At 40.4% G+C, this 13,217-nt stretch overlaps 1 protein-coding gene across 3 annotated transcripts in view; it reads right to left on the bottom strand.

The window, feature by feature from the left end:
- me2 (malic enzyme 2, NAD(+)-dependent, mitochondrial) overlaps window positions 1-13,217 on the bottom strand; it is a 111,793-nt gene that overhangs the window by 72,756 nt on the left and 25,820 nt on the right. For 2 of the 3 annotated variants that reach the window (XM_080207815.1, XM_080207876.1), the window contains exons 5-7: window positions 8,699-8,774; window positions 3,597-3,758; window positions 260-277 (exon numbers count right to left, since the gene is read on the bottom strand). In XM_080207815.1, coding sequence (XP_080063941.1) covers window positions 260-277; window positions 3,597-3,758; window positions 8,699-8,774 — 256 coding nt within the window. The remainder of the gene's footprint in view (window positions 1-259; window positions 278-3,596; window positions 3,759-8,698; window positions 8,775-13,217) is intronic. The other variant, XM_080207736.1, reaches the window with a different exon arrangement.

The raw sequence follows: 13,217 nt of genomic DNA, 5'->3' as shown, positions 1-13,217 counted from the left end.
AAAAAATACCATTTTGAAATCTAAAGAAAAACCTCTAAGCAAGTTTTATACTTATAAAACTCCAATGGAATGTGGTATTTAAAAAAGTATTTAAACCCTAATAAACATTACTTACACTCAGAACAAAATTCAGTCCCCATTTCATAATCTAAGCTGTGGGAAATGGAATGCCTGTGAGACAGAGCAAGAGAGGGACGGACAGACAGAAGAAAAAAAAGAAAGAAAAAGAGAGAGATACACTATGAAGACAAATACATACCCACAGAATTCTCCCATACTGTTTTCCAGAGAGGTTATATATTTGAAAGAAATGAAACAGACACCAGATGACATCAAGGTTAACAGGCTTAGTGGTCAAAAGAAGCCTATGTGTTTATCAACCATAGAGATACACCTGTTATATTGAAACTGTTTGTGATGACCATATATTTAAACATTTGCTACTAATGAATTCATAGAACTTAATAGAAAAAGAAAGAATGTGCATTTTGACACCAAATTGAGCAGAAAGCAACAATAAAATGCATCATGACTCACTAAAAAAAGCTGAAGAGAACTCGAACACTGAGCACAGTAGTAAATTTAAAGTACTGGCTACAATTAAAAATGGCAGACACAAGCAGGTTAAATTGCAAAGTGGACAGTGAACTAACACAGACACCCAAGTGGACATCAAAATCAATAAGCTCCCAATTTTGTCACCTCACCATTTTGTCCTTATAAATGCTGATCAACTTTCATCTTTTATTGGCAGTTTACTTTCAACTGAACATCATGCATTTTCTGGCTGCAAAGGCACAGCCAAGTTGTTCAGTGGGCACTGCCAGGGTAATAGGCTGGCACCTAACCCTCCTCCCAAACATCCGAGGGCCTGAATGGTGTCTGGTCCCACTGGCGGGGCCATCACGTCTGGCCTCCAAAAGGTGGAGATCTCAACCAGCCAAGGGGGTTAAGGTAACCAAGCCCTGGCAATAGCATCTGGGGCTTGTTAATGACATGTTAATCATGTCATTAATATTGAAATCAAAGCTGATTTCGCCTGCAAAAACATGTTTCTTCAGAAGGAACTTCTTCAAATGCAGATAATGAAAATAACAAAAAATTTACTCCAACTTATAAATCAAGGGTTTAATAAAGAAACATCATTACTCCAAACTTGGGGCCTTGCCTTGGGCCACTCCAAGCTCTTCGCAATACTACACAGGTTCTTATTTATAGTGAATCAGGTAGTCAGTTGACTATTACATCTTTCTGTAATTGGTTCCATGCTTTACTGGGTCAGCTAACCCTCGCCTTGTTACCATTGGTTACATTACATCCAATATAACGTTGTCACCGGTTATATTCTAACAAAACAGTGCCAGCAAGATGGCAAGAGGTATGAAACTGGACGCAATCCTGATATTTCACCTCTCGCCCTATCTTTCCAGCTTGTCATGACGGTTGACCAGCATGGTGAACCAGTAAGATGACACCCACCATCTTTCATTTCTTCCCTACCTTTTTTCTCTTAACACCCAACAATAAGACAACGCCAGAGCGAGGAGACTTCTTGTGAGCTGCCCCAACATACCCTCTGATTCTATGCATTTAAAACTACTTTTTCTCCACACCCTAGCTATGTCTGTAACACTATATCCTGCATCCTTTCCTTCTCCCTATGTATTCTATGAAAGATATATTTTGTCTATATTGTGCGCAAGAAATAATACTTTTCACTGTAACCCAACAGGTGTGACAATAATAAACTCATTCCATTACCATCCCTGTTTTTTTTTGAGGGGGTGGGGGAAGATGATGTTTCACGCTCAAAGTACTTCAGATAAGTAAATATATAACTAACAGGAAGATGTGTATGGGAAAAGGGCACAGAGTGCAAGACTAACTAGATAGTTCTTTCAAAGAACCACAGGTACCAAGCTAAACTGCCTCCTTTTTCTTGTTTGATTTTGTGACAAGTAATGTGTTCAACAGGACTTGAAGGATCATTATACAATATAAAGGAATTCAAGATCAGCAATGTTCGGATTGAATGGTGGAGCTGTGTCAATGAGCCAGGTAATCTGCTCTTGCTACCAACTTTTCTACTCTTGTAAAGACAATCTGAACTGTAAAGATTTAAAAAGTAGTAAAAGGCTTGAACTAAATATTAGTGCATCTTTGTTCTGAAACTATCCTCTTTGAAGTCTTCTAACAACAACAGCATGGAAGTCAATCACATGATTTCAAATAATGAAAGAAATCAGACGGGTTTCGATAGGCTATTATTTCAATTGGCCTATAAAAAGATGAATATAGTAAACCATATAATGGACGAACAAATATTTTAAATGCATTTTAAGGGTCAGCCAAGGGAGGAGATGGCCTAGTGGTATTATTACTAGTCTATTAATGCAGAAACTCAGCAATTCTTTGGGGACCCAGGTTCAAATCCCATCATGGCAAATGATGGAATTTGAATTCAATGAAAAAAATGGAATTAAGAACCTAACGACAACCATGAGACCACTATCAATTGTCAGAATAACCCATCTGGTTTACTCATGTCCTGTAGGGAAGGAAATTGGCACTCCTTATCTGGTCTGGCCTACATGTGACACCAGAGCCACAACAATATGCTGAGTCTCAACGCACTCGGGCAACTAGAGATGTGCAATAAATGCTGACCAGTCAGCGATGCCCATGTCCCACGAAAGAATTAAAAAAAGTGGAATAATTTTTTTGTTTCATTCTTTCATGGAATGTGGGAATCAGTAGCAAGGCTACCATTTGTTGCCTGATCCCTTGAGCTCAGTGGCTTCCTAGGGCACAGAGGGCAGAGTCAACTACATTGCTGTGGATCTGGAGTCATACATAAGCCAAACCAATATAGGATAGCAGATCTCCCTCAATAAATGACATGAGTGAACCAAAAAGTTTTTTTTTAAGCAACTGTAACATTAGTGTATCTTTTTGTGTAGTGCATCTGCTGCCACAAACTTTTGAATGGTCCTATCATATACTAAGTTGATCTTTCTCCTGGCCCTATCTGCATCTAAACACTACATTCTGCACCCTCTCCTTTCCTTCTCCTGTGTACTCTAATCAGAATATTTTGCCTGTACAGTGAACAAGAACAATACTTTTCATCGCATTCTAATATGTGACAATAATAAAATCAAATAAAACAATCAAGGATAGTTGTCATAGTCACCACTACTAGTTTAATTAATTGAATTGAATTTAAATTCCACAAGCTGCCATTGTGGGATTTGAACCCATGCCCACAGAGCATTAGCCTGAACCTGTGGATACTAATCAGTGGCCTTATTGCTCCCACTGATTTACAAGAAATTGAAAAGACAACTAAAAATATATTGCACAGTATTCAGAATTAATGATATAAAGACAACAACAAAAAAATCAGTTTGACGATATCACCCAGAGCTTGGACTCATGGTCAAGCTAGTAAGTTAGGAACGTGAAAGCTTTGTACACACACAATTTTGGGTTGAAAACCTGTATTTAATAAAAACCAAAATGTTTTTAAATACAGTGGATATGCTTAAAATTTGATTATCCCATTAACGCAGAGTTGGATTAGTTCATGCTGTTACCTCATTGTCAGTACCCACATCGATGCAAACAGGAAGGCACATACGGGGATCAACTCCAGCACATGTTGTATATAGACACAGCTTTCCCACAGGTATTCCCATCCCATAAACCCCCAGATCGCCAAGTCCCAAGATTCGTTCTCCATCTGTTACAACTACAGCCTAAAATAAGAAATAAAGTTATAATGAGTTACTAATCTAACAAACATGCTTTAAAATCAAAGTATTCTCACATTTTAAAAAAACTATATTAATATGTGAGCTGAAACTATTTCATCTTCCTTATTTTTGTATATCTGTAGTGCATTTACTAAAATTAAATCAGGTTAAACATTCCAAGTGCACTGAGGCAAAAGTACTTAGCTATTCTACAAGAATGTAGCACTAGGATTAATAGTAACGAAAGAATTTAAACAAATTATTCAATTCTCCTCCCATTGCACAGATTAGAAAATTTAAGATACATTTACATAATAACAAGAACTAGGAGCAGGAATAGGCCATCTGGCCCCTTGAGCTGCTCCACCATTCAATAAGATCATGGCTGACCTTTTTGTGGACTCAGCTCCACCTACTTGCCTGCTCACCATAACCTTTAATTCCTTTACTGTTCAAAAATTTATCCTTGCCTTAAAAACATTTAATGAGGTAGCCTCAACTGCTTCACTGGGCAGGGAATTCCACAGATTCACAACCCTTTGTGTGAAGAAGTTCCTCCTTAACTCAGCCTCAAAATAAGGGGAAGCAGATTTAGGACTATGCCCCCTAGTTCTAGTTTCACCTGCCAGTGGAAACAACTTCCCTGCTTCTACCTTATCTATTCCCTTCATGATCTTATGTCTCATTCTTCTGAATTCCAATGAGTATAGCCTCATTCTACTCAGTCTCTTTTCATAAGCTAACCCTCTCAACTCCAGAATCAACCTAGTGAATCGCCTCTGCATCCCCTTTAAACACTAAGGAGAGCAAGGCCAGAAAGACCAAGACCAAACATTAACTTATGTACAATATCAAGAGTCTCAAACCATCCCCACCACTCCACCCTTGTCCATGCTCCCCCCCCCCCCACCCAAATTCAAATCTTCAGTTTTAGTTTTCTGAAACTGAGGAATGATTCAAACATCAACAACTCCCAGATCAGATGAGGCAGTAAGTCAGAGCAGACTTAACTATTCAGATCATTAGGTCTGCTTCGCCATGATATTATGACCGATTTGATATAAGTCCTCAAATCCACTTTCCTGTCTTATTCCCGTAACCCTCAATTCCTTTACGGATTAAAAATCTGTCTTGAACATACTTAATGACCCAACCTCTGCAGCCCTCTCTGGTAAAGAATTCCAGACTCACCATCCTCGAGAAGAAATTCTTCCTCATCTTAAATGGGTGGCCCTTCACTCAAATTATGCCATCTCGAACTAGACACACCCTCAAGGGAAACAACCTATCTGCATCTGCCCTGTCAAACTCCCCCAGAATCCTATGTCTCATTGAAGGTTAGAAGAATGAGGCAACCTTATTAAGTACAGGTCCAATATACTCAACTTCTCTTCATAATAAAAAACCCTCCATATCCAGGATCAACCGAGGTGAACCTTCTCTGGACTGCCTCCAATGCCAGAATACCATTCTTTGGATAAGGGGATCAAAACTACTTGCATTGTTCTAGATGTGGTCTAACTTGTGCCTCATTTAGTTTTAACAAAATCTTGTCAATATACCATTTGCCTTCCCCATGACTCATTGAATTTGTACGTTAGCTTTGTGATGTATGCCCCAAATCCCTCTGTGCTGCAGCTTTTCTCCATTTAAATAATAATCAGCTCCTTTATTCTTCCTATCAAACCACATTACTTCACATTTCCCTTTTGTCCACTCAATCTGTCCATATCTTGCGTCTTCCTCACCATTTGTCTTCACACCTATTTTTGTTACATCCACAAATTTGGCAATTTTCACTTCCCTCATTCAAGTAATTAGTTTAGTTTATTAATTGGAGTCAGAGGTAGGCTTACATTAACAATCCAACAAACTTTGTGAAAATCCCCTAGTCCCACACTCCAACACCTGCTCCGGTACACATTAACATATATTGTAAATAATCGTGACCCCAGCACTGATCCCTGTGGCATTCTACAAGTTCCAGCTGGAAACCTGAAAATGCCCCTCTTATTCCAACTCTATTGTTTATTAGTTAGCCAATTGTCTATCCATGCTAATATACTATCCACAACACCATGGGCTCATCTTAGGTAGCCTGAGTGGACCTTATCAAATGTTTCTTGAAAATTCAGGCATATTACACTGAATGGTTGCTCCTTATGTATTGTGCTTGTTACCACCTCAAAAGAATTCTAATAAATTTGTCAGGTATAATTTCCCCTTCATGAAGCCATGAAGACTTGGCTTGATTATTTTACGTTATTTCTAAATGTTCTGCTATTACGTCCTTCATAATGTAGCATGTAGTGGCAATCACATTCTCCATGGAATCTGAACAGCTCCACACCTCAATTTAAAATCCTCATCCACCACCTCAACTTTGTCCTTCTCTCATTTCTTTAACTGGTCACTGCACTATGACTGCATCCTCTGCATCTTTACCATGGCTCACTTAACTGATTTCCTCCATACAAATTATTCTACTCCGATTTACAGCCATCCCTTGATGATGTCAGCTCCCGTGGCCTCTTTATTCCTCTGCCTGCTAAGGCTAATAGACATTTCTGAATATAATCCAAATTCCTCATCACCCATATCCCCAAGCTCCCTTCAAGCCATCTCCTTTTACATCTGCCCTTGGAAAAGAAACTTAACCTATATGAAGCAGCACCTCAAGAGCCACAGTTCTCAGCAGTTTTGCTTTCAGCTGCCTATTAACTACTGTACTTCAACTAGTGCTAGGGGCTTAGACTTGCCAAAAGAGATCTTTCATTATTCTGTGCCATTGAGCCCATAATCACTCCCCTATCCCATCCCCAGACTCCTCTTTTGAGCATCTCCATATCTCCTCTCCAAGTTAATCTTGTCCACATGATATACTTTCAAGTCCTTATCCTGATATTTAAATACTTCCCTATCTTAAGGCATGTTTGCCCTCCCCTTCAAAGCATCCCATTCCTCAAAATTCTATGTCACCTCCTGACAGCCCAGCTACCCATCACCCATGGCATCTTACATACCAATCTCTCCTGCAATTCCTTACACCACTTTGGAAGATACCAACTCAGTCTACTTCTATCAGAGATCTAATCTTGCCACCCCCACCCCTTTCCCTCAGCATCATTTACCACACACACTCCTCTGTCTCTCTCGTGCATTTCACTGCCTCTCTTCTAACGAAGCCACAAGTTCCTGAATCAGTCATTAGGAAAATGCAAAACCCATTACTGAGGATGTGGTGACAGAGTACTAAAAATAATCATGATTAGGCAGAATCAATATGGCTTTGCCCTTTCTGAAAGGACAAATTTATTAGACATTTTTGAGAATAGAACCAATTGGGCTGATAGAGAAATGAGGAATGAGTAGGAGCAGCTTATTTGGACTTTCAAAATATATTTGATAAGGACCAGATAAAAGTGATAGGACAAGGTGGGTTCAGAAGGGAGGGTTACAAATGAGCAATGTCAGAGGGTTGGTGAAAGGACAAAATAGAAAATAGGAATAAACAAGTCATTTTCAGATTGAAGGATATTGCAAGGGTGAGAGCTAGGGCACAGCTATTTACAACCTATATTAATGACTAAGATGAGGTGATCAAGTCAGAATCCTTACAGTGCAGGAGACCATTCGGTCCAGCAAATCTGCATTGACCACAATCCCACCAAAGCCCTATCCCCATAACCCTATGTATTTACCCTAGCTAGCCCCCTGACACAAAGGAGCAATTTAGCATGGCTTATCAACCTAACCCACACATATTTGGACTGTGGAAACCCATGCAGACATGGGGAGAATATGCAAACTCCATAGAGACAGCCCAATCCAGGAACCCAGGTCCCTGGGACTGTGAGGCAGCACTGCTAACTACTTTGCCACACATACATATCCAGGTGCACTAATGATACTGATAGATTAAGTGAGTGGTCACAACAGTGGAGATGAGGAGAAATTACCTCATTACCCCAGAGGTTTGTGAATATTTGGAATTCTTTACCAAGGAGGCTATGAATGCTCAGTCACCAAGTATGAGGGGCAGCACAGTGGTTAGCATTGCTGCTTCACAGTATCAGGGGCCCAGGTTAAATTTCCAGCTTGGGTGACTGCGTGGAGCTTGCACATTCTCCACATATATGTGTTTCCTCCGGGCATTCTGGTTTTCTCCCATAGTCCAAACATGTGCAGGTTAAGTGGATTGGCCATGCTAAATTCTGTGTACTCAAACAGGTGCTGGAATGTGGCAACTAGTGGATTTTCACAGTAACTTCATTGGTGTGTTAATGTAAACATACTTGTGACACAAATAAACAAAATAATATTCAAGCTGAAGCTGATAGATGTTTGGACTCAAGGGAGCCATGGGATATGGGAATTTGTGGGAAAGTGAACTTGAGGTCAAGGACAGCCATTTCATCACCATTTCCTGCTTGTTAAACTCTTGTATTCCTCCAGATTAAAACTGGGAAGAACAAAAGCCCTTGAGCCCTGCCACTGATTTCACTCTGTGCCCAAATTGAAGAACCTAATTTTTTTTAAACCTTTCCCTATGATATGGTATTTTTCATGGTTAACCCTTAACTTCCAACTGGGCAAGTCATGAAAAGTTTATCCTCGTTAGAACATGGACTGTGGCCAACATTTCTGGATTTAAATGTCCCCATTTATGTAACTCCATAACAATTTAGATTTATTCAGAATTTCATCATTAATACAAGTTTGAAGTACTGGGGAACCAGGAAGGAAAAGGGAATGCAAGCAATTCCGGAGTTTAGGTAGCACAGTCTAATATTTATGGGAACATCCAATTCTCTCAACTGGGTTAACTGCCAAATAATGAACTTCAACTGATTTCATATAGAAATGTTACCATATTGCGTAAAAATCAAAATGCACCATGCTTCATACCAACTCTTTTTAAAAATGCACAATTTATTCTTTACCTTTACATCTGATTCTGGCCAGTTGTCAATAATCGATCTAATATGACCTTTGTCCAAGATGGAAATAAATAAACCTCTGTTGCAATGCAAAAGAAAAAAATGAACATATTTTGGTCACTTGATATCTACAATTGTGCTAATTCCACATTATTGGAATTTAATCAAAAGTCACCACATTTTATTTCTCACTCAAGCACTTAATATAGTTTAAACATTGGAACTCACCTTTATTAGCCAAAAAGTAAGCATTTCTAGGCACCAAAAAAAAATCTAAAGTTAAGGTTTATTTTGTTAGCCACAAGTATTACATTCACACTGCAATGAAGTTACTGTGAAACTCCTCCATTCACCACAGTCCGATGCATGTTCAATGCGCCTAACCAGCACATTTTTCAGACTGTGCGAGGAAACCAGAGCACCCGGAGGAAAATCACGCAGACAGTGAGAACGTGCAAACTCCACACTGACAGTGACCCAAGCCAGGAATCAAATCTGGGTCCCTGGCGCTGTGAGGCAGCAGTGCTAACCACTGGGTTTCTTATGTCCATATCTTCAAATTATTCATGGGGGTTGGGGTGGTGCAGACTAACAGGGAACAGTTTTGGTTTCTCTTACAATAAATGTTGGCATAACCAGAAACACCCATATACCATAAAAGAATAAGATGTAATTCTTAAAAATTTACACTAAGAATTAGTCTTGAAGGGAGTAAAGTGTAGTGCCCAGAATAGCTCAGTACTCTGCGTGTGGTCCAACCAAGACTTTGTATAGCTGAGGCATGATATCTTCCCTCTTGCATTCTCATCCTCCAGATATAAAAGCTAGCATTCCATTAACCTTATTTCTAGATTTTGGCCATTTACAAGTATCTGCTTTATCCTTTTTAAGCCCAAAATGGATGACCTGAATGCTGTGTTAGAGGGATATGGAAGTTGTCCTACATGAGTCACAAAAACATTAGCATGCAGATACCCAATATAGCAAGTAATTAGGAAGTCATACACAATATTGGCCTGCACAGCAAGGGAAAATGGGAGTACAAAAGTTTTGCTACAATTGTATGGGGCATAGGTGAGACAACCCCCAGTTTTGCTGTTCTTACATCGGAAGTAATTCAGAAAGGATTCACTCAGTTGATCACTGAGATGCAGGGGCTGTTTTGGGAGGAAAGGTTAAGCAAGTTGAATCTTTACTCATTAGAGATTAGAAGAATAAAGGTGATCTTGTTGAAATATACAAGATTCCTAAAGGACTCGACAGAACAGATTTTAAGAGCATTTCCTTCGTGGGGAAGATTGAGAACTAGAAGGTAGTTTCAAAATAACGGGTCTCCCATTTAAGGCAGGCAGGAGGAGGAATTTCTTCTCGCAGAAAATTATTAGTTATTGGAATTCCCTACCCCAGAAAGCAATAGAGACCAGGCCATTGAACATATTCCTGACTGAGCTAGGACAGAAATTTGATCTACATGACTAGATTAAAAGGAGTCAAGGGTAACGGGGAGCTGACGAAAAAGGGGAGCTCAAGGCCACAAATCAGATTAGCCACAACTTTATTGAAGTTGCAAAAGTCCTACTCGAGTGGTATTAGGAGTCAGTATTATAATAGTTATTTTCTCAGTTATTTTCATTTTTGATCAAACCACTGGTTTGCTGGAAAAAACTCAGGAGGTTCAGCAGTATCTGTGTAGATCAGAAACAGTTAACATTCAGACATGCGTCCTTTCATCAGAACTGAGAAAAGCTAGAGGTTTTGAGCAAGAGGTGGGAGAACAAGTATTATAGAATCCCTACAATGCAAAGAAATGCCATCTTTCGAAAGAACAACCCCCCACCACCAAAGCTCTCCCTTCCACCCTCTCCCTGTAACCCCACACACACTTACTATGGCCAATCCACCCAACCGACACCTTTGAACACTAAGAGGCAATGTAGTACGGCCAATTCACCTAACTTGTACACACTGAACAAATGGAAGGGCCGTAATAGGATGCAAGACAGGAAAAAGATGAAAGAAAAGTTAGTCAACCAAGGTTGCTATTAACAAGGATTACCTCTCCTGAGACGCGCACCTCCATATAATTCAACTACTAGATCTATTCTGTTGCTCATTATCATGGGATGGCATGGTGGCACAGTGCCTAGCACTGCTGCCCCAGTGCCAGGACTTGGATTCGATTCCCAGCTTCAGGCACTGCCTCTGTGGAGTCTGCACGTTCTTCCTGTGTCTGTGTGAATTTCCTCCAGGTGCTCTGGTTTCCTCCCACAGTCCAAAAGATGTGCTGGTTAGGTGCACTGACTGTACTAAATTCGTCCTCACTGTACCCAAACAGGTGGAGTGTGGCAACTAGGGGATTTTCACAGTAACTTCATTGCAGTGTTAATATAAGCCTACTTGTGACACTAATGAAAATAAACAAATTTTTAAAAACTTGAATCTAGCAATATCGCCTCTTGTGAGCGTAGAAACATGACTTGAAGAAATCCTGCACATGTTTTGGGAATTTTTGGTATAATGTGGATAAATGTGAGGTTATTTCAGTAATAGGAAGGTAGATTATTATTTGAATGGTATTCTTGTGCAGTTACTGAAAGTAAATGTGCAAGTGTAGCAGGCAGTAAAAGGATCTGGAGGAGGGAACCGAGTGCAGGGTGTCGAAATTTGCTGATGACACCAAGATTGGGGGAAAGGCAAATTGTGCGGAGGGTGTGGAGAGTCTGCAGAAGGATCTAGATAGGCTGGGCGAATGGGCCAGGAAATGGCAAATGGAATTTAATGTTGGCAAGTGTGAGGTGGTCCACTTTGGTAGGAAGAATGGTAGGAAGGACTATTACTTACGTGGCGAAAAACTGCAGCAGGCGACGGTGCAGAGGGACCTCGGGGTCCTTGTGCATGAGTCGCAAAAACCCAGCTTGCAGGTGCAGCAGGTGGTCAGGAAGGCGAATGGGATGCTGGCCTTCATAGCGAGGGGGACTGAATATAAAAGTAGGGCGGTCTTGCTGCAGCTGTATAGGGCATTGGTGAGGCCGCAGCTGGAGTACTGTGTGCAGTTTTGGGCGCCGCACCTGCGCAAGGATATTTTGGCCCTGGAGGGAGTGCAGAGGAGGTTTACTAGGCTGATACCGGAGTTGAGGGGATTGAGCTATGAGGAGAGGCTGAATAAACTAGGCTTGTACTCGTTAGAGTTTAGAAGAATGAGGGGAGATCTCATTGAGACGTATAAGATGATGAATGGGATGGATAGGATAGAGGTGGAGAGACTCTTCCTGCTCAAAAAAGACAGTAGGACTAGGGGGCACAGCCTCAAGATAAAGGGGAGGCGGTTTAGAACAGAGTTGAGGAGGAACTTCTTCACTCAAAGGGTGGTGAATCTCTGGAATTCTCTGCCCGTTGAAGTGGTGGAGGCTGCCTCGCTAAATATTTTTAAGAAGCGGGTTGATGGGTTCTTGATAAGAGAGGGGATTAAGGGTTATGGGGAGAGGGCGGGAAAGTGGAACTGAGCCACAACAGATCAGCCATGATCTTATTGAATGGCGGGGCAGGCTCGAAGGGCTAGATGGCCTACTCCTGCTCCTATTTCTTATGTTCTTATGTTCTTATGAGACAAAATGGTATTTTGGCCTTCATAGCAAGAGGATGAGCATAGGAATAGGAATGTTTTGCTGCAATTGCATAGGGTATTGGTGAGGCCATACCTGGAATAGTGGGGGCAGTTATGGTGTCCTGATCTGAAGGAGGATGTCCTTGCTATAGAGGGAGTGCAGTGAAGGCTTACCAGGCTGATTGCAGGATGGTAGGTCTGTCATATAAGGAGTGACAGAATCAACTAGGATTATATTAATTGGAGTTTAGAACAGTGAAAGGGGATCTTATAGAAACTTATAAAATTCTAACAGGATTAGACAAGGTAGACTCAGAAAGAATCTCCCCAACAGGAGAGTTCAGAACTAGGAGTCATAGTTTGAGGAAAAAGGGATAAACTCTTTAGGACTGAGGGGAGGAGAAATTTCTTTACCCAGAGAGTGGTGAATCTGCAGAATATATTGAATTGAAGCCAAAACGTTGAGATTTCAAGACGAAATTAGATATAGTCCTTAAGGCTAGATAGATCAAAGGATATGGGGGAAGGCAGGATTAGGATATGAATATGATCAAACCATGATCATAATGAATGGCAAAGCAGGTTCGAAAGACCGAATGGCCCACTTCTGCTTCTATTTTCTATGTTTCTGTAAATTAATTCTTATTTTTGTATATACTTTCCTTTTGCCCCAATAATTTTCTCTGCAAATCAAAGATCTATAAATTCCATCTACTTTCCAAGTCAGAAACATGGCCTTGAAAAGAACATACTTTGTGAAGCAAGATTATAGAGATACTGATCATGCTCATGACCAGAGCTGCATTCATGTTACAATGTAAAAACAAGAATACACTAAATCCCTCCCCATTAGCAATAGTCATCCAGATTAAATTCAAAAATTAGGATGCAATACTCTACATGATGCTGTAGAAGTGG

This window comes from Carcharhinus amblyrhynchos, chromosome 1 (genome assembly GCF_965287045.1).
Source record: "Carcharhinus amblyrhynchos chromosome 1, sCarAmb.v2.hapA, whole genome shotgun sequence".
NCBI lineage: Eukaryota > Metazoa > Chordata > Chondrichthyes > Carcharhiniformes > Carcharhinidae > Carcharhinus > Carcharhinus amblyrhynchos.
The sequence above is the reverse complement of the archived record's forward strand: the minus strand, read 5'-3'. Positions and strand labels throughout refer to the sequence as shown.